The sequence below is a fragment of the Asterias amurensis genome, chromosome 15, assembly GCF_032118995.1.
Source record: "Asterias amurensis chromosome 15, ASM3211899v1".
NCBI lineage: Eukaryota > Metazoa > Echinodermata > Asteroidea > Forcipulatida > Asteriidae > Asterias > Asterias amurensis.
Window position 1 is genome coordinate 1724527 of NC_092662.1, and position 25740 is coordinate 1750266.

Here is a 25740-nt window from a genome sequence, read left to right on the forward strand (position 1 = left end):
ACTCTTTGGAAGAACAATCTGCCACTTGATGATATCGCCAGTCACGGTTTCCCATCGTCGGCATAGGACGCCGTCTCGAATGTGCAATCTTTCCCATTGTGCCCAGTAGCTCTTTACTTCTGCACTTTCAGGTGAAACATCAGCCCACCGTGGTCGCTCGGCTGAAGTTTCCTTCCATTGGAGTATCTTGCATACACTCTTGTCTTTTCTTTGTGCGTCTTTAAGTTCTTCTTCCGTTATAAACTGTTCCTCGTCGTCGTTTCTTTCACTTGTTTGCTCTTGAGCATTTGTCGTGACGATTCCACAAAATGGTTGATCAGCAATCTCTACAGATGCACCATCAACAATTGGTCTTGTACTTTCACTTGTTGTTTTATGCTGTCGGGGCTTTCTCATGCTGTACTTTATTTCTTGTGCTGTGCTGTATTTCTCCGCCTTGTCACATTGTTTGCATTCATTGGCACAAGGTTTTCTTGACAGACCGTCAGCGTTCCCATGTTGCTTACCAGGACGATGTTGGATATCAAAAACATAGGCGCTCATAAGTTCCAACCATCTTGCCATCTGTCCTTCCGGGTTCTTGAAATTCATTAGCCACCGAAGTGCTCCGTGATCTGTCCGGATGAGAAATTTCCTGCCATACAAGTAGTGATGAAAATGTTTGGTGGACGCAACCACTGCGAGTAATTCCTTTCTTGTTACACAATATTGTCTCTCTGCTTTAGCCAATGATCTGCTGTAGAATGCGATGACTTTCTCATTTCCATCTTGAACTTGTGATAACACTGCCCCTACTCCTTGATTACTTGCATCTGTGTCTAAGATGAAGGTTTCGTCACTTGAAGGGTACACCAGTATTGGAGCGGTTGTCAGATCCCTCTTGAGTCGTTGAAATGCATCTTCACATTCCTTTGTCCACACAAAATGAATTTGCGTCTTCTCTGTTAGGCGGTGCAGAGGTCTTACAATTTCAGCAAAATTTCTGACGAATCGTCTGTAATATGAGCAAAGTCCTAGAAAGCTCCGAACTTCAGTCACTGTTCTGGGGGTGGGCCATTTATCAACTGCCTCTGTCTTGACCGGATCTGTCTGTATACCTTGACTTGAAACGACATGTCCCAAAAATGTCACGCTCTCCTGAAAGAGATGACACTTCTTTGGACTCAACTTAAGGCCAGCTGTCCTGAGTCGCGTCAGTACTTCTTGTAATCTTTGAAGGGCTGCTTGAAAATGATTTCCATAAACGATGACGTCATCAATGTAGAGTAAGCAGGTCTGCCATTGAAGTCCGGAGAGCACTCGTTCCATCAGGCGTTCAAAGGTTGCGGGCGCATTACATAAACCAAAGGGCATCACCTTGAATTCGAATAGCCCCTCTTTGGTAATAAAAGCAGTTTTCTCCTTATCTTTCTGTGCCATCTCCACTTGCCAGTACCCACTTGCCAAATCCAGCGTTGAGAACCACTGAGACCCGGATAGTGTGTCCAGTGAGTCGTCGATTCTTGGTAAAGGGTATGAGTCTTTGATGGTTGAGGCATTTAGTTTTCGGTAGTCCACACAAAATCTTGTTGATCCATCCTTTTTCTTGACTAAAACGATGGGCGAAGCCCAGGGGCTTGACGATGGTTCAATCACCCCTCGCCTTAACATCTTGTCGATTTCTTCTTTTGCTACATCTCTTTGATGTATTGGGAGTCTCCTGGATGGTTGTCTGATCGGCCGTGCCCCACCAGTATTTATCTCGTGCTTGACAATTGAAGTCTTTCCCAGATCACTTGAGTCTTTTGCAAAAACATCTTGAAACGTCGTCAAGACTCTTGATAATTGCATCTTTTGACTTGGATTTAGCCTTTCACTACTGATCTTGAATAATTCGGTCAAGTGCTCTGGAATTTCTTGTTCCGACGCTTGCTTGTTCTCTTGTAATATAGTTACACGACGTCCCTCTTTTTCTTGCACGATTTCACCACTCTCTACGGGTTCACACGTGGCCAACACTGCACCCTGGTAGATTATTATAGCTTCATCTTTAAGATTGAGAACTCTGATCGGTACCAACTCTTGTTGGACATCAACCAAGGTTTTGGCAACCATGACCTCGTGATTTCTGACGAATCTCGGCTCAGGTTCAACAATGCCAAACTTCGAATTTCTATTTCTGTGTTTCAGCTTGCCAGGCAGCAATATCTCTTCTCCTGCTTTGATTGTAATAGTTCGGTCGGCTATCACTCGGGTGCACTTTTCAGCAGACGCCCGGTAAACATGACATTTTACTTGCTGTCCTCCAATCTGCATTTCGCCTCTTCCCAAATTCAGTGTACAGTCGTACGTTTCAAGGAAGTCGTAGCCCAGAATTCCCTCAGGCTCAATGTCAGCTAGGTATACGTCTTGACTTATTACTTTACTTTGTTCTTTAACTTGAAATTCTAGCTTGAGTCGTCCTTGTCCCAAACAAGGGGCGAGTTCTCCATTGGCCATGGCTACTTTTACGTTTGTCGAATCTAGTCTTGGTCTTGAACTTTCGGAAATCTTGTAATACATATCTGGGCGGATGATAGTCAAGCTTGCCCCAGTATCCACTAGAAAGTTTACTTGAACGCCTTCAACTCGAACAGTTACTTCTATGCCTTGATTAATTACTGCACGCTTTAATGATGGGGGTTTGCTTTCTTTTGGTCCGTCTGTCCTTAGTTTCCCAGCCGACCGTTGGACCTCGAAATCGGCTGCTGTCCGTTTCCCTGCTGCATTGCTTGTTGGCTCATATTATTGTTGTATCTGTAAGAATTCTGTCTTGGGTGCGGACACTCACGTGCAAAATGGCCTAATTCATTGCAATTCCAACATGCAGGGGGTCCTCTATTGTTTCTTTCATGGTGCCTCCAGTTCGGTCCATCTTGCCTGTACTGGTTCTTTGCTTGGTTGCGTTGATCATATGCCGGTGATGACGTCACTTTATCGGTCTGGGTAAACCCAGCACCCTCTTTATGCCCACTGGTCATGTTCTTTAAAGCCTTGGTTAGAGCGCCAAGTTCATCAGACAGTGAGAGAATCTTGCCTTGTATGTCTTTCATTTCTTTACTTTGCTCCGATTCTTTGTCTTGTTCTGGTACGATAACTCTTGCCATTTTCCGAGTTACCCCACGCTGGCGATCAGCCGCCTGGAAAGCCTCTAGTTCCACTGCTATGCGGACTGCATCAGCCAGAGTTTCTGGTTTAGATTGGAACACACGCCATCTTATCTCACCATCGGTCAGAGCGTCAATAAAATGTTCTTGAGACAAAGTTTCTTGTAAAACGTACGTAGCTGATGGGTACGCAAGCCGTGTGAGTCGTCTAATTGCTTGAGCCAACTCAGGCAATGTTTCTTCCCTCTTTCGTTGTCTGTTCTTTAACTGTACTCTAAATAATTCTTTCTGGTTATTTGAGCCGAACCTGTTGTTCAAAGCGGTTACCAACGCTGTGTAGTCATGACGACTGTTATCATCCAAGTCACCCAAAACGCACTGTGCTGAACCTCTTAAATTGGCTGCGAGATACATAGCCTTTACTTTGTCACTCCAGCCATTCATTTCAGAAAGCATTTCAAATTGAACAGCATAGTCGTTCCAACAACTGGATCCGTCGTAGCTTGTAGGTTTTATCTTCATTTTTGCACCACAACCTCCGTTTTCTTGATTTCTTGTTTTCATGTTTTCTTGGTTGGGCCTTGTTTCTTGATCGGGTCTTGTTTTCTTGATTGGGTCTTGCAACTGTGCTCTGTATTCTTTTAATTGTTCTCTTTCTTCATTTGCGCAATCCAACTCTCTCTGAAGAATTTCACATTCTGCCCTCATTTTGTCTAGAACTGCTTGTCCCTGTTTGATTACTTTCTTTTCCGGAGAATTATCACTTGAAGTTGACTCTGATAATCTTGAATCACCGCTCTCTGTAATCTTTATTTCATCCCTAGAACTTGCCGTGGAAATATTACTTTCATCTTCCCCTGAAACTTCATCTAAAAAGGATTCGTTCTGGATCTCTTGTTGTACTGGACTTTCCATCTTTATAAATTTCTCTTTTCGTCACTTTTAAACTCTTTAATTCTCTTTTCTTGATTCGAAGTTCTTTAATTCACCAGTCTTGAGATCCCACACCGCTGCCACCAAAATGTAACGATTCCGGGGTGGGGTATGGTTCTTATGAATTTAACCAAGCCGCCACTCTGGAATCTGAAGAAGTCACAGGGGAAGGATGAAATATAATATTGGGGGGATTGTCCTTAAACTCTACTGATGAGGCACATTGAAATAAATCAGTGTTTCAAACAGAGGGTTGACATTAACCGCAAGGAACTACACAGTGTGTATTTTATTCAATCATGTTCAATCACAAAATGTACATAGCGCCCTCTCTTGATTTAAACGGTATTAACTTAAGGGATTCTGTAATCAATCAGTTCGCTGGTTCGTTATTCGCACGCAGCAGTACTTGGTAGCGTGGCTGCTCGTGTAGTAACTATCTACTGAGAATCGCCAATGAATAAAGTGAGTAGCATCATTTTGCGTGTGTGTGTGTCCTTAGATGGTCTTGAGTTCTTGAGGTCTTGAATGGTCTTGAGGTCTTGAGGTCTTGAGGTCTTGAGGTCTTGAGTGGCGATCTCGAGTCTGGAAGCGACTGAGCCCCGATCTCTGGTTTTCGTCCCCTTTTATAGCCTAGCAGACCTACGCGCTGCACTAAGCCAGAGAACCGATTGGTTAACTATAAGCGTTAAGAAAACAAAATGTTAACACCTTTGGTAGCGTGCGCGCTAGCAGTTTGTAAGCGTAAAGCGCACGCGAACGCACAGCCCAATACGCACAACCAAATGTGTGAACACTAAATTTAGCTGAAGATAAACTTACAATAATGGTGAATTAGCAAGACATTATAAATAAAGAGATAGCATTTAAGTAGTCTCAACAACTCTATAATTAATTCTAAAACGCAAGGCAGTTTTCGCCACAATAAATTTATTCGCGTTTTGAATGGACTGTCACATTTAACTCACAGGGGTGTCAAATTTTGATGAGAAATGTTATAGTCGTCACTTCAAAGCAAAATTCCAAAATAGTAAGATTAAATGCACAAAAAACATTAGTTGAACTGTTCAAATAATTATTTTATGAAAAAGCATGTAAAAAAATGAGACAAATTACCTGGTAATATTATTTCATGCACTTCCTGAAAGTGGAATTACCAATGTTGAAAGTAGATATAACCCAAGATGGCAGCCTCCATGAGAATTTAAAGAAAGGTAATCTTTCCGAAAAATCAATAAAAACAGAGTATTGCTGATCATCTTATGTAAGGTTTTGACAAAAAGATAGTTTCTACTTGATTTCTACACTGCTGTGATTTTTTACTTTGAGATCTAGATGACGGAATGATTACAAATTAAGCAATGAAACTGACTTTTGGTGTTCACGCTATCTAAAAATGCTCAGCGCTAAGCGATTGGATCAGCCGTTGAGGGCGCTATTCACCTCATTTGGAGTAAAAACAAGTGTTTTGAACGATTTTATTACAGGTACACATTTGTTGAAATAAGAAAACATTAATCAGGGAATTAAGTTGAGGTCATGGAAAAGTATTCATAGCAAATTCATAAAAAAATAATATGACATTTGTGAGCGATTTTGTCAGTCAGTGTTTTTGCAGGTTTCTCAGAGGCAGAGACGGAACTGAGGTTGAGAATGTGTACAGTAAAGATATGTTTTGATATATCTTGAACGATGTCCAAATTATTTTCAATTGCACTCTTTTAAGTATGCCAACTGTGACTTTAAGTTTTTTAACATGTTTTTCTTTGTGTGTAGATGTGATTGGTGGGAGTGTATCAACATGATCGAAGCAGTTCATTTTTGACAAGTAGTCTAAATAAGTTCAGCGCAATCATGAGACGTCAATCACGAGTATCCAGTCATGCTTCCCTACCGGAGCACAAATCAGAAGCAGCTTCCAATGAGAGATCAACACGATCTCGGACATCATCAGAAGCTCTGGTTGTTCTAGATTTACCCAAAATGATTAGGACTAAGAAAACGGGTCATCATAGACCTGGAGGCCAGGGTCAAGAGACGATTAAAAATGGCAAAGGGAATTCAATTATTGTTCCAAGCGTGGAGGGGGAAGTTTCAAAAAGAGGTTTGCGAAGTACAGATCATTCTATTGCTAATAATAAAGACATGACAGTTGCCGTTGACCACCTTGCTGGAGGGGATGCTAATAATTCAGGCCGCTCTAGAAGGAGGTCTGGAAGATTGAGCACCACCCAAGATGTTAAGGAAGACTCAGAGAAACCTCTGGCATTGCCGCTCGGCGTGCAAAAGGAAAGTAGGTCTCTAAGACGGAGAACCAGATCAGGGACAGTAGTGGAGCCTGTTGGAAATGGTCCGTCAGGACGACAAGCTACAGACAGTGATTCAGATTATCTGCAGTGCGATCACCAGGAGACTAGAACTGAAGAATCCAACCAGGTGGACGATTCAAAAGGAAGCGCAGATGCCTTGACGATTGAACGACAGCCGGAGCTGAGAGACTTACCTGAATCTACCTCATTTTATGAACACATAACAAACTCTTCCAAATCAGGAGAGATGGAACTTCATATCGAAACTGCATCAATTGCTTCCTCAGGAGTCGACGGTCTTGCTGAGCGGCCTCACAAGCTCAAAGAGAAGGCATCAAAACATGACTTGTCTACCACCTCCACTGAAGGACTGCTTTCCAGGACCAGTCCAAGACGTGCAAGGCAGGTTCAATCCCTCTCATCTGAGAGCAAAGATAATTTTGATACTAATACGAAAGACTTGCCAGATGAGGAGGAGGCACAAACTCATCCAAGAAATAAGGTCAGGGGAGAAAAGACAACTCCCAGGAAAAGGACGAGGAGCACCAGTAGTAGCATCTCCCCGAAGAAACCACTAGAGAACCAGGCGGCAGATCCTGTCCTGCCTGGTTCGCCTAAGCGTCGGAGAACCGCTTCAGTGTGTAGGGACCTATCCCAAGACTTCAATACATCCAAACCGGCAGATTCAGAGACACTCACTCCCTCTCTCCAACAAACTGAATGCAATAGCGAACTCATACCTGACCCTCCAGATGCCTCCAACGGTGATCAAATCCAGGAATCAGTCAGCGATGCTATCGATAAAATAATTTTAAAGAATAACTCTGTAGCTTCTATTGAAACCTCTGCCCTTGTCCAACGTACACGACATCGTAGTGGAACTTCCCCGCGGGGCACCCCTCATAAACACACACAACTTGACCTGACAAGATCTCCAACTAGACGTGGTCTACGATCAAGTGGGACAGTATTGGAAACCCCAGCTTCGGAAACCCCTTCAGAAGTAACTGTGACCCAAGGGTCAGAGGAGGTCACACCCTCCTCAAGCCCTGTTGTCACCCATAGGAAGTCCTCCAGCAAGAAGAAGAGCTCCAAGAAGGATGTGACACATGAGAAGGCTGACTCTAAGGGCGAGGAGCAAGGAGGTTTAAGGATCAGGGTCAGCAGAGAGGAGGTGGACTATCAGGCGGAAGAGTGGTTCGAGGATGTTGACGAGAGCGAACCTTTCTACTTTGAATCAGACCACATGGCCATCAAAGGAAACAAAGAGTAGGTGGTTGGTGTTTTGTAATGCAGTAGACTTACCTTGAAATAATCGACAATGTTGTCTCAGGCATTTGGGCTTGCTTTATCAACCATTATTCTTGCTTTGAAAAAAATGTTTCACTTGTAAAAAATATCTATATTTATCAAGTGTGTAGTAATGAGCACTGTATACTTTTGATGTATAGCCAAAGTTACGTTGTTTTTTTATAAAGACCCATAGACTTACTTTGCTACAGCTGATATGTTGGTGGCATTAAAAATTTAATTTTCTGGCAAGATGCAAATTAGACAAATTTTCAAGCAAACATTTTTCAAGGCCTGGTTTTAAATGTGATTTTTGAAAATGTGTTACTAATTTACTCCTGTGCAGTTATCGAATGCTCCTTCGTACACTCACCACGCTAGAGGCGCAACGGAAGCAAGCTGTTGTGGATCTAGACAAATTGTTGGAATGCAATGACAAAGCCCTGAGAAACCCAATCAAGTTTGTGCACAAGCTCCAACATAAGGTGACTAAAGAAATCTGAGAATAACCCATTTATGCGTCCCATTAATGCGTGGCACAGTTGTCGCGTGTGACGTGTGTGCAAGGGTACTCAAACTGGACTGTATTTTATAAGAACCAAAGGAACCAAATTTCACAATGTATCAATATAAAATTAGATTTTTAGTGGTAAAAACAAATTATATCATTGCAGCCAAAGGTTTATGTTAAGGATGCTCACACTGATTTTACAAAAAATAATTCAAACAGAAAATACAACAAGGAAATAAAGGAAATAAAACACAGAAAGCAGTAAAAAAAACATCAGAACTGGACCAGCTAATTTACTAATACAGTAAAACAGTCAAAACTTATATTTCGATGTCCCTACTTATACTTTGCCCTTTTCTCTCCCCCCTCTCTCTCTCACTCTTTGCCAGGATACACTACATCTCCCCATCTCGCAGCGAGTAGTGACTTTGCCGGAGATCGACTGGGCTCGGTATATCGGAGCCCCCGAGACGAGCGAGTTACTCGGCCTGGTGCATCAACCAAGGAGTATGAGGCCATCTACTAAGACCACTAGCAACGCTGGTAGGTTTTTTAAAAAACTGAGGTGTCTCAACAACAACAAAATACTTTTGAAATGGCAGCTGAATAAAAAATATATGGTTCTGGGGGAAAAGGGTTTAGATGTATGGATAGCTTATGGACTAAACTTTCATATGACACAATAAGTCTGTAAAAAAAATATATGCTTGATTGAGAACTGCTCCCTGAAGAATACGTAGCCGACATCTTGGATTGAATTTTGTAAGTTTCAAAGGACTTATTTACCTCTCACAAATTAGAAGGCTAATTCCTGCGCAGCCTAGTTGTCAAACTCTTTACAAAAGTGAGCGGTACTCACCCAAGCACGAGTACAAAACTCAAGTGATTTTTTTTAACTCATGAATATTCAGCACCCGTCTCTGCACCTTCCTCGACAACCCAAACCAAGCCGGCGACCATGGCACCCCCAGCAGTACCAGCCGCAGTAACAGCAGGAGTACCAGTCAATCTTGACATGGATACACCGTCTACGAGTAGTACACCAGACCTCATGCAAAGTGTCGATGCTGTGGACTCCAAACACGATCTGAAGGTACTTGTAAACTATAGTAGTTTCAATAAAACTAAACCCCCAAAAGCGTATGGATTATTGTTTGTTTGTTTGTTTGTTTGTTTAGATGATCTTCTGAACAAGGGACCTCTGTAAAACTTTCACAAGAGGGTATAAACTATAAGCTGGCAACGCCAAACTTCTCTCATACAAACATAAGTTGAACGCCTATGATTAAGAATTGCACAAATCGTGACTCAGTAACTAGATGAGATTACTTATTCTAGTCATTGTGAAATCGATGGTTAACTTGGTAGGGTTCAAACCCACAACCTTGAGATTGTAAGTCATGCAGTCTAACCACTTGACCATGTTGACACTTGTCCAATCCAATCCTTATCAAGAATAATCGTATAACCAATCTGTCCAAAATAACTGATGGAAGTTTCAAAAGTAATAACGTTACAATTTGTGGGCAACTCTGCTTTTGAGTTGGGTTACCGATATTAAGATTATCAAATTTAAATACATGAATATTCATGAGACACCTAATGTTTAATTCATCAGATTGAGCTGATTCGAGGTCGTCCAGCAGATGAGAGCAAATCGGCAACTTTCAACCAGCTATGGACAAGACATGAACAGGTAGTCAAACAAATTCAAAATGTTAGCCGCAATTTATTATATCATTCGTAGGTGTGACGTATTTCAACTTTGGGCCATGCCCACTTCACGCAAACTGACTTTACCGAGTACAGAAACCTAAGTTTTTCTTTCGTGATTTTTGATGGGGGTTTAATACATGTAGTTGTACTTGGTGTACGTCTACATTTCAATACACTAAGGTTTGCATGGAGCTACTTTTTCTTTGGTGGTTTTTGCAAAAAAAGATTAATAATTGGACTTGGCTTATGTCTGTTCTTCAAAACACTTTGGTCTTCTGAAAAACACCTGTTAGTTGTGTATAAACCATGCATGCATAGGGTGGGGTCTAGCATTTAATAATTTTTTGAGAAAGACGTGACAAAAGTGTCTGGTGAATTGTACAAATAATAATAATTTAACAAACATAATGCGCAGTTTATGACATAGGTCGTAAAATGGTTTGAATAATGAAGGTCACATGACCAACAATCATCCAATCAGGTTATCTTGGATGTTCCATTCACCGGTGGTTTTATTTTTTTGTAATGTTTTGTTTTCGCTTGAACTGAAGCGGAGGTTGGAGGAATGTCTTCTAAAATTCCCGATGGAGGATGTGGAGGCAAGACGATGGGAAAAGATAGCCAAGGCGCTTGGAAACCGAACTTCACAACAGGTAAAAACAAAATTCTGTGAGGGCTATATTTACACTTGAGAGGTTTAGATGTATATTAAGGTGTAGGGAATGTCTTTAGTGTCTTGGAGAGTTGTGTGTCTTTCAATGAGTAAAACTATGGCTCTCATAGAAATAATGTTTGACGGAAATCCAACAAAAATTATTTGACATCGGAGAATTTTTTGCCGACTACCTGTCCTTGATTAATTTGGTCAAGACCTCTAAAAAATATTACAACATTAGAGGCATTACAAGGTTTATCAAAAGTTCTCTTAGCAAGTTGAATCTGGTCTCATTTCCTGGTTTGAAATAATAATAATAATAACAAAAAACATTCTTATTTAGCGCATATAACCATGAGGTCCCTGTGCGCTGTAAACAAGTAAATATGAATAGCTCAGAGAGCTGAATGTTGTGAGATGATGGGGACTGCATTTTCGGTATTGTGGACCTGTAAAATAATTTTCTTTTTATACGTATTTTTGTAATAGGTGGCTAGCAGAGTACAAAAGTACTTTATCAAACTGATGAAAGCTGGTATGCCTGTGCCAGGAAGACTACCAAACTTAACAACATACCAGAACAATAAGAAGGTAAGTTTTACAACCAATGTACACATGTTGTTTGGTGACTCCTGGCTCCCACTTGAGTCCGAGTAAGTAATATTTTCTGACGATTCAAACTCGGACTAGAGTCACGATGGTTAATGAGTCAAGTTCGGATTTGGACGAAACCACCTTACTTATAAAACTTTCTTTGTCACCCTGTGGTATTATTTTTTGTTAACATCTGTCCCACTGAAAAATGAGCCTAACTCTGGTGGTATCAGTAATGTTTTGATCTTTTCAGGAGACGGACACCTCTAACCCTGTCTCTGTCGAAAATCTAAACTAACTGGAAAAGCAACCATAGACACAAAACAACAATCCCATTCAAAACACGAAAAGCGGCATTCAAATGATGGAATTTTATCTCGTACTAAAGTTATCCATTTATTTATAATTCATTCCTTTTTTGTTCTCATTTCTGTTCTGTTTCTGTCTCAAAAAGACGGGCAAGAGGATGCACCCCTTCACCAAGCCGCTGTACCAGCCCTCCACATTCCTCCAGTCTGTCCTGCCCCCAGTATTTATGTCCGATGATGACCCCTACAGCTATGGTTTTGACGATGGTTTTGATGATGATGATGATGATGACGATGATACAATATCGGTGAGTGGTCCAGATTGAAACGGATTTGTTTTTTTCTTGGATTTGTTTTTTCAAGGACATTTTCAAGGTCATTTGTTAAAATTCTGGTTGTGAATCCAAGGATTCTCAGAAAAGCAAACTTAAGCACAGTACTACCCACGGACCCATTGGAGAGAAGACAAAGAAGGAAGTTTCAGTTTTAGATGTGGGAGGTAAGACCAAGAGTATTATTCCAGGGAAAACCGAAACAGTCGGGTAAGGATTGAACACCCAATACACATAGGGCAAACACTGAATTTCTGCGCTAGTTGTGTAAAACAAACAATGTCTTAAACTAGAAGTACATAACTATGCACGTACGCACAATGATGAGGTGTGTATTTATATTTAGCGCAGCTGTGTTTAAGACGAGGTTTGGATAATACGAGGAAAATGGGCCAGTCCGACGGACCTTGTATTACCGAGAGTGACTGTACACAAGAAGCGCACAGGCAAAACTTCCTCGCTAACCTGTTAAATATGCTTGATGCAAACGTAAAATTACCTGCTTTCTTAGAGGACAGGCCAACGCAACCTAACCTTCTCCCATTTGTTTCTTTTCTTTGGATAGGATGACGAGACGATTCCTTCAGTGTTAAGGAGCACCCCAGAATATCAGGAATTACTCAAACTCAAGCAAATCAAGAAGAGGAAAATCAGGGTTCAGGTCAGTAGAATATGAGTTTTTATTTTTCTTCACAGCCCATCTTTGAAATCTTACTTTAAAATTGGGGCAGAATATTTGAGGGAACTGTGCCTTTGGTGATACAAGCATGGAATTTGTCAAACATATTGTATTACAAAAAAGGGTCATCGCAGAATTGAGTTTTCTGAAAAATAAAGATAGAATATTAAATTGTCCAAAATTCCTGGGCCGCTGCCAGGAGTCTATACTCTAGTGACCCATACAGATCTGTGCTACTTCTAACTAGCTGTTTGAAGCACCACAACGTATCAGGGTTAGATACAACGCATTACACATCAAATCATTACACATCGTATCTTGCATTGCATCTTAAGAACGACTTCACCGATCTTCCCAAATTTGACTTTTGTTACGTTTTGTTTTTAGGGCCACGCTGGGTATCGTTGTGATGGGTGTGAGATGGAGCCCATCTTTGGCATACGGTGGCATTGCACGGAATGCCCAGAGGAAGTTTCCACAGATCTTTGCCAAAACTGTGTCGACTGGTGAGCAAAAGTAGTTTTCAAATATCTTTAACTTGCCACATACTTGGGTTCCCTCATGTAAAGGATCAGTCATTGACAGTCATTGACAGTAACTGACCGTCAAGTTCCAAATATTACGCCAAAGGATCAGTCATTGACAGTCATTGACAGCAACTGACCATCAAGTTCCAAATATTACGCTGACGATGGCACAAAACAACAAACTACATTTGTGTGGGTTTGAGATTGAACACACTTGACAAAACCCTTCACCAACAGAAGTAAAACATCCAATAAAATTCAGGAAAGCAGCCATTCATTGTATTAGCTGTACAACTCAACAGTTTTTTGCAAGTTCCAGCTGAAATGAACTTGAAGTTTAGTCACAATTTTTTTCAGAAGTTCAGCAAACAATGCAACAGGTTTTGTTGACATCCTATTTGTGACCAGCACATTTGTGTTGCCCCTAAAAATCTATTTATACTATTGAGCATTTTTCCCAAGCAACAGTGAACAGTATTCTTTCATAATTCCCAAGACAATATCCACTCTCACAACCAACAGCAACTTCAGCTCCAAGCACCATTCCAGCACACACCGGATGGAACCAGTTCATACCAGTTACAGCCAGGGCTTTGTTGATGGTGACTACACCAGTTTCGAGCCCAGTGTAGGAGATTACAACTATCTAGACCCCAACTATAACCCGGCGCAAACGACCTGATCAAGTTGACGAGAACTCTGTTAAATACACAATTTGATTTGTTATATTTGTTCGTTTGTTTGGATGATATTCTCAACAAGGGAACTCGACAAAGCTCCCATAAGGGGATATAAACGCCAAGCCGGCAACAGCCAACCTAATACAAACATTGGTTTAAACATCTATGATCAATATGAATTGCGCAAATCGATGAATTGTGATTCAGTAACGAGACAATAATACTAATCCTAGTCATTATGAAATCAGTGGTTAGCTTGGCTTGATTTGAACCCTTAACCTTGTGAATGCAAGTCCTGCAGTTTATGACCAACTGAGTATAAAGCAATGGTTAATGATAATATAACACTCACGCTGTTACATGTAAAATTTAAATTGACTTGGAAACACTGCAGTCTGGAATGCTGATGATCTGATCATGTACTGCAGACAGTTGTATCCGACATATGGGTATTTGGAGCAAAAGAGACCTCCTTAATTACGAGTGGTACATGTTTTTGGCCCAGGCCTCAATTGTGTGGATTTATGTTGTTGGTAAAAGCAAAATGGCCGCCAGATTTGTCAGCTTTTTGGGGAATAATTTCTAATGGTTTCTCTCATCGGGAACTCTGGTTAAGAATATCTTGAAATGTTTTAGATCTTTATAGAATAATGTTATTTAAAGGATTAAATGTTATGTTGTGCGTTATTGAACAAGATAGAGAACAAGATGCAGAAAGAAGTATAATAGTTGAGGTGTAATAAATAATGGGCCAGAATTTCATAATGAATTGAAAAATAATACTGTTTACCTTGATGTAGAACAGAGCTAATTGTGGATGGAATTTTTGGGGGCTGCTGTCTTCTTTGCCCTTCTCTTGGCCCTGTTAGTTGCCTTGGTGTCTCTTAATTATTCCCCCAACAATCTGCCTTTCATAAGGAAGTGTTCTGTTCAGATAAAGCCTGCCCTCACCTGTGCAAGACCATTAGACTTGTTGCAGTACAGTAGCACAGTATGGGTTTCACTGGTATTTGGGTGTGTTTTTCAGTCGATGTACATGTACTTTATTTAAAAAGCAAGCATGAAATATTTTGATAAAATTTGAGGATTCAAAATTAATTTTGATATTTGAAGAAAAAAAAATGCACCCCACAGGTCAACGGTCCAATATTAAGAAGTTGTTAAGCAGAATGTGTTACCTAGCAAACAAATAACAGGGCACCAGTTACAACAATGAATAATATGTCATTTTAGCTGGTTCCATTTCATGTAAAAGCAAGGGGGTTACAAGCTGTATGTAATTAGACTAGGGTCCAATTTGTAAAAAAACATGTTAAAGCAAATTAATTTGTTTAGCACAGAAAATATTTCTGCTTAGCAGATTTGTTACCAGGTACAATTTATGACAATAAAGTTACCATGACATTTTCAGTGTTTTCATTTCCTTTTCTACTATTTTTATACCAAATTAACTGAGGGCCTTGCGCTGTTACTACCCATGTTTGGATCAAAGGCATTCCCGACACCATCTCCTTAGCATTAATGCAGTCCTGGGCTCAATTTCACAGAGCTACTTAACAGTAAGCAAACTTTCCTGCTAACTGTAGCAGAAAAATTCTGCTAAAGCATAAGCAGAGCCTTGAAACTGGGCCTGGAACTTGGAATGTTCAACTGGAATATTTTTTAAATCAAATTGTGCACCATTATTTGAGGCTCTCTTCCTCTTGTCATAAATCACCATCTCAAAATAGTCTGCTACCTTTGTTGTGTTCTCTCATATGTAATGATAAACACTTGTATTTCTTCAGGGGACACAACCAAGATGGCGGCAATGTGAAAAGACTAATTACTGTAGACTTTTTTCTGTTCATTGTTACATATTTATTTAGAAACATGACAATATGGCAAGGGGTTACGGTTTTTAAGATGAAATATAATTTTCAATACAATAGTACTTTGAATAGAACAATGTTAGAATCAATTGAGAGATACATTTGTCATGCATTTCAATTCTTTTTAAGCCCTTCTTGTTTTATTTGTACAAACGAGGCTGAAGGTTAAAAATAGTCTGGCTCCAGTTTGTGTTTGATAACCAGACTCTGTATTGTTTGTGTGTTCAAGGAACCTGACAAAGAATCAATGCCATACATCAGAGTCAGTCAGTGAAATGGAAATGGCACAGAGATGGCACAAAATAGGCTGCTTATCAGCGCGATGAAGTTGGACCCTGGTCTATGTAGGATCAAGGTTTTTGAAAAAATATTTACAAACAAGTGAATCAAATACAGACCAAGAAATTAACAGCACATTTATCGGGAAAGCGGGAATTTTGAAACCTGAAATATTTTGGCCGAATCCGTAATCCTCTGTATGACTTGCTGTATACTGGATTATCAGGATTACAATGTAGTAAAGAGTCCACCAAAATCGAGCAAAAACGGGGCTCGATTTCATAAAGAGCAATAAGATTGATCTTCAGTGCAAATCCAGGGCTGGAGTTTTAATTTTAGAGAGGGCAAGGCCATGCCACTTTCGTTTTGCAGAGGGCACTTCCATTGGAAAATCTTAAAGTCTAAATGGAAAACTTTTAAAGGGCACCAAGACAAGGGGGCAACAGAGGCCAAGGCCTCTGTGCAATTCAAGGCCTACGAATTGCTGAGCAAAGCGTGAAGTCACAATACAAATTATTACGGCAAGCCACTTTACAGAAGATTCTTCATGCTTTGCGAAATCAAATTCATGGTACTCATTTGTCGTCTTCAGATAATTGATTGCAGAGCAATTTTTGGAAGAAAATAGTATATTGAACTAGGTGGAATTCAAAGGAGAGGCGTTGTGAGTCGTATTCTCTGTAGTGTCTCCTCGGGCATACAGTAGACAGGGTTCACCGGTTTGATCTGGTCTGAGTAGGAGCCGAGTAGAGACAAGCCAGCGATTCCAAAGAGGGTGTGAAATGGGTCCACCTGGGGGTCAAAAATGGAACTGATAATAAAGCAAAGACAGCATTATTGGTGCCATTGTGTGGCTGGGTAAAGCACTTGCCTCTCACCACTGTGGCCCTGGTTCGACTCCTAGCTAAGGTCTTAATGAGAGTAATGTTGGGCGTTGTTCTCTCATATGCCAGAAGGGTTTTTCTCCACGCCCTCCAGATAATATAGACCTTTTCTTGACCAATATTCGGAAATATGAGGGAGCGGGATGGGACCCTACTTCATGGGATCAAATAAGCTTGAATTCTGGCATCTACCAGCTTTTTTTTACGCTACTCCACATTTTTCTACCAGTGTGCCATTTACAACGCTACTAGGCCTCCAATATTTACCTATCGCTGTGCGTAAAAGTCTATAGAAAAAAGGAGTACATTACTCGGCCACAACTATCGGCACAACGAAAGACAGAAATCTCACCATATCCCCCGGTCTGTCGGCAAATCCTCCTGTCTCGTCATCTTGACATGCAAGGATGAACATCTCCAGTTTCTTCTTGTCGATCCAGTGTATCCTACCGATGATCTTGAGGGAGGCTAGAACCCACCAGGAGTAACAGACATCGGGTAGCTTCTCTGGTCTCCCTGTCAATAGAGCAATTCCAACAGAAAATTTGAGTATCCAACGAATAGACAAGGTTTCTTGATTATTAGAAACTTGAATTAGCTAGGCATAGTGGGGGCAGATTTAGATTGCAGGGTGGTGAGGACTGGCTGGGTGTTTTGAGGACAGGCAAGCGGAAGGCAGGGGCCTGAATTGAGACTGGCACTCGTATAAAGACTGTTCGATCCAAAAACTTAACGTAGGAATTTTTCTTAAGTTCTTCCATCAACACATTTTCAAAATCATATGACATTAAGTACAGAGATCCCCCTAACTACAGACAGATAGTAGTCTAGCCCCATGTCCCCAATGCAGCAAGGTCGTACCATTTAGTCCACCAGAGGGGAGTTGCCTCTCACACAGCCACCAGCCAAGCTGATCAGCATTGATGTGGTGCAGATTACCGGTGATTGCAAGCATACCAACACAGCAATAAACCTGCAAATAAAAAGATTTCTGAAATCAGAATGAGCTTGGTGATTATGGTCTTGAATGCCTCTTGACTTTGAAATTATTTAAAACAGAAATATTTACCTGGACAAAAGCACTGCTGAAATTTTGTTTTTCAATTAAAACTACTAAATAAACATCTTGATTGGTTGAAGACTGGTCACATGGTCAAATAGGGCTGGCCATTTCTTGGCAAAGTCCATTAACAGTGCCCAGCCACCACCCAGGTCAAAGCCAGACAGTAAGACAGGGTTACTCCCACTTTTATTTCCTAATTATCACTCAATCAAAACAAACCAGTTCTTATAACCTGGCTGAACCTACCTGCCCTGAGTGGGATTCCGAGCCTGGCCTACACCCAAAGCCACCGTCAAAATTCATACACGATAAGACGTAATCCACAGCTTTCTGTACATCCACAGCATCAAGTCTATTCTGTATGTGTTGAAGCAATAAAAGTTTATAAATACAATAAAAGATGGCATGGTTCAAAGACCATCTGTGAGAGATAAGAAGTTTAGGGGTCAACTGTCTGCGTTTTGCTTTAAAAAAACAATTAGGGGTTACAGTTGTACAAAAGTATGATGTTTAAAACCGTAATGAATTTATCAAAAATGCATATCATGAAAACTGGCTTAAACTTTTTTTTATTTTTTTTTCCAGTTTTCTGACAATTCAATGTTTCCAAAGATAGTCATGACAGCTAAAAGAAGTTTGCCCGGGCAAGCAGCCAGACTATGGCTTTAGTTTTCTTACCAGTAATGCTAGGCATGCAACAGCACAAAATGAAAATCTGGTGTCCACCTCCCCTACAGGAAAGACAAAGATAGAAATTATTGATCAAATTGATGCTGCAAGAAATGTGACTCCTTCAAAATCTCTAAGTGATCATCCAACATTCAAGAAGTTTTTTTGCTTGCTGCAGTGTATGAATAAAGCTAAAGATGGCATCTTTCCAAGAACACCAAAACAGTAATTTCTTAGAGAATAAGAAGTTTTGGGGTCAACTGTCTATGTTTCACTTGAAAAATGTTATGAATATGGCCAGATCGCTGAAGAAGTATATTATTTGCTTCACATCTTCACAACTTCACATCTTCACAACTTCACATCTTCACAACTTCACACATTCAGAAACAGCCTAAGAAGCTACAAAGACACTTAAACTCTAGTCTTTTTACAAGCCGCTATTTCTCACCCCATTTGTCTCCCGTGAATGAGCCATCCTGTAACTGTAGTCCCTTCACATACTCAACAACTTTTTCTACATTTATGGCATCAACGGCATCGAAGATTGTCAAAATCTGAAGATAAATTTGAAACATTAAGAGTCGTCACAAGATGACTTAAAAGTTAGGGGTAATAAATTGTTAACTACTCAAAAATTAATGCTCCAAAAAACTTACTTGGTGAGAAGTACTGCAGCTGTTGGGAGTATAAACTATTTTGAGAAAGGAATCCCTTAGAAGTAATATGGGTTGAACAATTTTCACCCAAACATTTGAATCTGAGAACCATTTAGTCTATAAGAGAAAAAAAAATATAAAAAAAGAGAGAAAACCACAGCAATGGGAGGCTTTCTGGGACGATAGAGGGCAACAGACTTACTGAGTAAATCCGTTGTTCTCAGAATTATGCCCATGTTCAGAACTACGTAAACAATGGAAATTTACCCGGTAAATCTGCTGCCACCTAGCATTGGAAAGTCTCCTATTGATGTGGTGTGCCGTGGTCATTCGTGGCCTGAGGTAACTAACCTGTATTGCACTGAGTGTATACAGCAGATGTGGGTCATGGTTAACGCTAGCTCCGAGACCACCGCATTCATGCTGGCAGCTGACAACAAAGTCAACTATATCCTGCTTGTCCATGTGTTCTAGGTGCTTCATTAGATCCATGACTGTGATTCCCCAATAGATTCCACTCATTCTGAGGTACTCTGTCATTATGTATTCCTAAAAAAGGGATTGGGTAAAAGGAGGGAACTTGCATTACGTATCCCTATACAATTTAATGGCACACCATGTCTCCCTATGAGACTGGATTAACAGGCTTTCGAGCTACAGTGTTTAATTAGACTTTTGTTGATCCTGGCCATCACATTAGGGTTGTTTTGTAATTTCCTGTGCCCTTACTGTTTGTCTTGCTTTGTATTTACTTTTGTTTTTATATTATTTATTTTGCATATTGTCTGCTTGTATTTGTTATTGTTTAACGGCCAAATAAAGAATAAGAATAAGTATCAGAACTCACACGCTTACACCATTGACTCTTTCTAAGATGACCCAGCCACAAGAACTTGAGTCTGACACTCTAAACTGCTCGGCCATGTAAAGTATGTATGTCAGATAGATTTGTTATCATTTCGATTGTTCCTGTCTCCTTGAGACATTCCTGGTTCAGAAAAAGTTTTATGCAAACAAGACCTGAAGTCTTGTGTAACTATCAGTTTAATACAAATGTAGGTCAGCATGCGCAACACACAATGTTGGTGTCAGTTTTTGTTCACATTACTTGTCACAGTGGAACGAAAAACCATCACTTTTCGTGGAAGAAAGGTGCAATGCTTAGGCCTATAATCAAAATTTAAAAAGTAGTACAAAGAGAGAAGAGGTAAACAAGGAACAATCATCCTTACGTAATCATCTTTCTTTGAGCTGTAGCTGGCAATGAACTGGATATGTTTCCCTAAGAGCAGAGTCTTTGGAGCATCTGGTTTCAGCGTCACATCTTTGACTGGAGTTCCCTGTGAGGCAAAGAAAAGAGTCAAGGTTAGAATTAACCCTATTAAAAAAATGTTGCGTCCAGTGTGTTGTTAATTCACATAAAAAAGACTCAAGAAAACACTTCTCGCTTAAAGCCATTGGACCCTTTCGGTACAGAACAAACAAAAAAGTTCACAGATTTACAAATAACTTACAGGGTTTACAGAAGGTAATAGTGAAAGACTTCTCTTGAAATATTATTCCATGAAATGCTTTACTTTTTGAGAAAACAGTAAAACAATATCAATTCTCGTTAACGAGAATTACGGATTTATTTTAAACACATGTCATGACACGGCGAAACGCGCGGATACAAGGGTGGGTTTTCCCGTTATTTTCTCCCGACTCTGATGACCGATTAAGCCCAAATTTTCACAGGTTTGTTATTTGATATAGAAGTTGGGATACACGAAGTGTGGGCCTTGGACAATACTGTTTACCGAAAGGGTCCAATGGCTTTAATAAATAAAATGCCGAGACATCTGAGGCCATTTTTGCTTCTGATGGTAATTTGTAGTAGTAGTAGATTGTAACTAGTCGACATTTATTTCTGTGAACACTTGACTTAGTTTAGTAACATGTAACACACAGCCAGTTCGTCCCAGTTCAGCATGTTTGACCCACTACGTACTTGTATTTTTGTTCTATTTTTTACAAAGCTGGCAGCTTGTCTCTGTACCTTTTCAAGGTTGTCTTTATTGTTTTGTTTTTTTCGGAACTAATATTATCTGACACAGACAGACAGCAACTAGCAATTTAGCCGTCGGGAGGAGGGTTACGTTATCGCAACTACTAGTACTACTAGTACTACGTACTAGCACTGCAGTGCAGAGAGGAGGAGTGCAGTCCTAGTGTAGTGTATAGTGTGTTTATCTCAACAATTGTAAGGCTAGCATCCCCAACAAAAGGAAAACAAATTCCGTATGCTGGTGCGTTTAATTAATTATAGAGGAATGGAACAAAGCGACAGCAACAATGACAATGTTTTTCTATTTAATTTTCTTACCATTTCCCCAGGATTATTTTACAGCTTCAGTTAACGGTAACGAAATTGCATGTCATTCGGTAAAATTGCAGTCCTGTTGTTCAATGGATTGTATTGTTGTGTGGTACCTAGACTTCCTTCAAAACTCAGCTGTTATTGTGTCATGGATATCTTTGTTTTTGTAACACTTACAAGGAACCCGACTATAACTCTAGTATCCATCGGTTTGCAGGTTGTTAATCCCACCACACGAGGGCGCTATGTATTACCAACGGTCACCACACTTTTAGAAATTAAAAGGAACTTGACTTTTTCATGGAATTTTTGTTTTCAAATTTGAAGCAACATGATGCATTTTTAAGTTACAGGTAGATTTCACCTTAGTCTGGCTCTCAAAGAATGCGTGGTCGTCTAAAACACCCCCTCCACATTAAATTCTGCCACTTTATTGTGCGGCCTCAATTAGATCCTAAACCACCCGTGTACCCTTTCGTGTTGAAGTGTTTGCCCATCAGATTCATGCAGCGCAGCCCATCATAGCAACTTTCCATATAACCAGTCCGCTCTGTGGAACCAAGCTCACACATCAGGCCTGGAAGTTCTCTGTGAGAGGGCAATGCCCTTTTCATTTTAAGAGGGCACTTTAATCCCCTGGATAAATAACAGCCCTGGGGTCGATTTCACAAAGAGTTAGGACTAGTCTTTGAGTAAGGTTACTCGTCCTAACTTAGGACTATGCATACATTTTGTATTTCTCCTAGGACTAGTCCTAAGTTAGGACTAGTCCTAACACTTTGTGAAATCGACCCCTGGAATTTCTTTTTAAAGATCAAGAGGGCATGCAAGGCCATTTTCATTATGAATAGGGCACTTCCACTGAAAAATCTTAAAGTCTATGGGAAAGTTTTGAAGGGGAACCAAGGCCAAGACAAGGGCAACATAGGCCAGGGCCTCTGTGAAATTCCAGCCCTAACACAGAGACACAACACATCAATCTAAACGACTGAATCTATTAAAAATATTTACCAGTTGTATATATAATTCTAACAATCAATAAAACCACATTCATTTTGTTTTATACTGAAACCTTTATTAGTTTTAAATAAAAACAAATATTGTTTACATATTGTTTTAGCAATTACTTAATCACAAACATTAATCAAGTTTTAAGCTTAATTTTGCTTTTCTTTAGTAACAATTTTCAAAAAAAAGATAAAGAGCAAACAGATGAAAAGAGTAAATTCCCTGAATAAACTATTTCTGAATTTGAAAAAAACAACTCACTGACTTTGAAATCTCTGTATAAAAACACACCAATCTATAGACCCTTGCAAATAATGTCACAAGCTCAATATGTGCCCTCAACGAGGTCAAATAAAAACCTATAATTGGGTGAGAGTCGCACATTAAAATTGTTTGACCTCGGTTCTAAACCGTTTGTTTCCCCAACTTTAAATTAACTGTTAATCATACAGGGACATAGAGTGTTGATTTGCCAACAGTTTTAAGGTATTACAGGCACTGGATACTTGGGTAATTTTCAAAGACCAGTCTTGTCACTTTGTGTATCTCAACAAATGCACAAAATAACAAACCTGTGAAAATTTGAACTCAATCGGTCGTCGATATTGCAAGACAATAATGAAAGAAAAACACCCTTGTCGCACGAAGTTGTGTGCCTTCAGACGCTTGATTTCGAGACCTCAGCTGAGGTCTTGATTTCAATCTCTTATCTTGTTGCACTTTCATTTGGTGCTCCCTATGTGGCATGGTGTATAGGCCCCCCCCCCTCACCCTCCCCTTCCCCAATTGCGTCTTCAAAAACTTCAGGGATTCTCTGGAAAATCTTAGAGGATTTTAAGGGGGGGGGGTTCTGCCCAAGAATAGTGTGTTGAAGCATGGGAACGTTTGGGGGGTGCCCTCCTGTCTTATTTTGAGCATGGATACACACTTCTGAGTCCCACATTCATATGCTGACCCATCATCAGTGGTTCTTTATCTTGAAACAATTCAGAAACGAGAGGGTTAAGAGAGTTACCTGTTATAAATTTTTCTTTCCGGTGGACTACAGAAAAAAATGTCTAACTTCAGTCGAGCATCACACATTTGGTGCGAACACGCAGCTTGTGTTAAATCTTCACATCGCATCAATTATGCATACGAAGACATTTAGGGGCAACTTGCCAATATTTAAAATAAGCACCACTTGAATCCAACAAAGTCAGGTCATACTCGAACTGCTGAACTGCTGGCTACAGCTATTGCTACAACTGTTGCTATAGGATGCTATATTACATCATGACGCAGAAATCCTGTCGTAGCCACAGCTGTAATTACCAATTTGGACACGGCTTTGTCACTGTCATTGTTCAAATGTTGTCCAATCCAACAGTATCGACAATGACTTTGACAAACATTGTGTCGTCTTTGATGAAACTGTCAGTTGAATCCAGGACTTCCTGCGCAATGAAGAGCGGACATCCGGAAGCCACATTCATGTCACTGTTGGGCCGTTTGAACGAGGAGCTTGCAGGGTCTGGTCTAAAGGCGTCAATGACGTGCTCCCGGTTGTTCTGATTCATCAGCATGAAGGTCACCTTCTGGTGGAAAGGCCACGGAAGGAGAGCGTCATGGCGCCCACGCATGACCACAAAGAAAAGCGACATGTGCGTGTGCTTCCCTAACCCATCTCCATTCAAGTAGATCCTTGCAGAGAGCTTATAGCCATGTCGGCTGGTGTAGAAAACAGGCGAGTAGAATGAAGTGGTTTTACCCGATACTCCCTCTTGGCGTCGGCGTCTGACCTCATTGATCTTCCAGAGCAGCACCCCGTCGTAGGATGATGCCTCCAAGGCCTGGATACGCAGCTCCTGCTCGGCCAGGGCAATGTTCTTGAGCGTCAGCATCTGGTCCTGGGACTGCAGCCTCTTCTCCTGTTTCTCAGTGAACTCCTTCAGGTAGGTGTTCTGCTGCTGAAGGGCGGACACCTTGGAGTGCACTGCCTCCAGCTCGTTGCTCAAGACAGCCAGCACCTGTTGGAGTGTCTCTGTCCTGCGGTCCAGGACGGCGATCATGGATCCAGTCTTCTCGTCCTTCTCCTGGAAATTATTATGTAAACTCGCCACCTTCTTCTCGATGTCTCGACTCAATTTGCGGATTTCCCTTCTACTTTCTTCCATCTGCATATTCAACATGCCTTCAAATGCTGTAAGATCTACACCACCATTAACAACTTTTGAGCTGTTGGATCCTTTCGAATCCTCTACCTTTCCAACAACCATCTCCCGGAGATTTCCCGACAACGCAGCTTCATCAAAGTAGAGCCCTTTGGCTTTGCTGATTTTCTCTGATCTTTCAATCATCGGTAATGCTCCTTTACTTTCCCCCTTAAGAAAACTAGTGTTGGAGAGAGTGTTTACAATCTGCCGATTATGTTCCACAACATTTTTAGCGAGATGCTCCTCCATACGGCTGGCGTCAAGCTGAAAAGAAAATAACAAAAAAGAATAATTCATCAGTGACTTATTAGTGACATTAAGTATTGTTTGAAGCTTTGCATGGTGTGGAGAAATAAGAGGAAACTATAAATAAATAGTCAACTTGGGGGTACAACCATGAGTACCTATGTACACGTACATCTATGGGTACATGGTATGGGCAATTATACATGAGCACCAATATTGCACAACAATCAATGTTTGTGAACAAAATGCGACAGAAAAGCAAACAGACCATTTCATCATCTCCACTTTCCTCTTCACTGCTACTATCCTTAAACGGAATCGCTTCCCCTGCCTGATTAATTGACCTCATTTTGTTGACAACTGTCAGACTGATCAATTTTTACCACAAATACCAACGACAAAGAAACGTTTTGTCAATTGCGACACAACAGATGTAAAAACAAACAACAGAGGGCGCTGTTAACTGTACCGTTACATATAAAAATAGCACATTGGGTGACTTCACAATAAAAATGCTCGCCTCCAAAGGTGAAACACGTGTCGCACAATGGGGCTGACAAACGAGGGAGTCAAAGTTTATATTTTCATTAAACGACCACATAACAGATGTTGACAAAAGGTAAGTGATGCGATAAAAACTATTGACGTTTTTAAACAGACCATGAAAAATTTCATGAATGCTTATTCAGGCTAGTAATGTGTAAACTAAACTGTGCAAATGCTTTTTGTATTTGAGAAAATAGATTAAGCTGTTGCAAACTGCTTACCAACCAAAACGACCTACATGTTTAGTATAAATGCAAATTGTTTTTAATGCTTGATGTTTTCAATCTTAGCAGGGTCTTTCT

General features: G+C 40.5%; 3 protein-coding genes across 7 annotated transcripts in view; 1 reads left to right on the forward strand and 2 right to left on the reverse strand.

The window, feature by feature from the left end:
* The first annotated feature begins 4130 nt into the window (after nucleotides 1-4130).
* Nucleotides 4131-15420, forward strand: LOC139948519 (uncharacterized). Of its 2 annotated transcripts, none has more exons than XM_071946693.1 (12): nucleotides 4131-4523; nucleotides 5835-7636; nucleotides 8004-8142; nucleotides 8558-8711; nucleotides 9080-9261; nucleotides 9787-9864; nucleotides 10436-10537; nucleotides 11029-11130; nucleotides 11588-11749; nucleotides 12339-12434; nucleotides 12840-12958; nucleotides 13502-15420. In XM_071946693.1, the coding sequence occupies exons 2-12, from the start codon at nucleotides 5913-5915 to the stop codon at nucleotides 13659-13661; spliced, it is 3018 nt and encodes a 1005-aa protein (XP_071802794.1). In that variant the 5' UTR covers nucleotides 4131-4523; nucleotides 5835-5912; the 3' UTR covers nucleotides 13662-15420. The 2 variants fall into 2 exon arrangements, with proteins under 2 accessions (XP_071802794.1, XP_071802793.1); XM_071946692.1 differs by lacking the exon at nucleotides 4131-4523 and adding an exon at nucleotides 5243-5272.
* Nucleotides 15421-15539: 119 nt separating this feature from the next.
* Nucleotides 15540-21543, reverse strand: LOC139948521 (geranylgeranyl transferase type-2 subunit beta-like). Its single transcript, XM_071946696.1, has 9 exons — nucleotides 21450-21543; nucleotides 20317-20424; nucleotides 19436-19633; nucleotides 18877-18982; nucleotides 18435-18487; nucleotides 18003-18113; nucleotides 17555-17666; nucleotides 17046-17209; nucleotides 15540-16601 (listed from the first exon to the last, which is right to left on the reverse strand). The coding sequence occupies exons 1-9, from the start codon at nucleotides 21450-21452 to the stop codon at nucleotides 16458-16460; spliced, it is 999 nt and encodes a 332-aa protein (XP_071802797.1). The 5' UTR covers nucleotides 21453-21543; the 3' UTR covers nucleotides 15540-16457.
* Nucleotides 21544-22523: 980 nt separating this feature from the next.
* Nucleotides 22524-25740, reverse strand: part of LOC139947855 (TNF receptor-associated factor 2-like) — a 46288-nt gene continuing 43071 nt past the window's right edge. For all 4 annotated transcript variants that reach the window (XM_071945671.1, XM_071945672.1, XM_071945670.1 and 1 more), the window contains one exon: nucleotides 22524-24910. In XM_071945671.1, the coding sequence (XP_071801772.1) occupies nucleotides 23798-24910 (1113 nt within the window). In that variant the 3' untranslated portion in view covers nucleotides 22524-23797. The remainder of the gene's footprint in view (nucleotides 24911-25740) is intronic.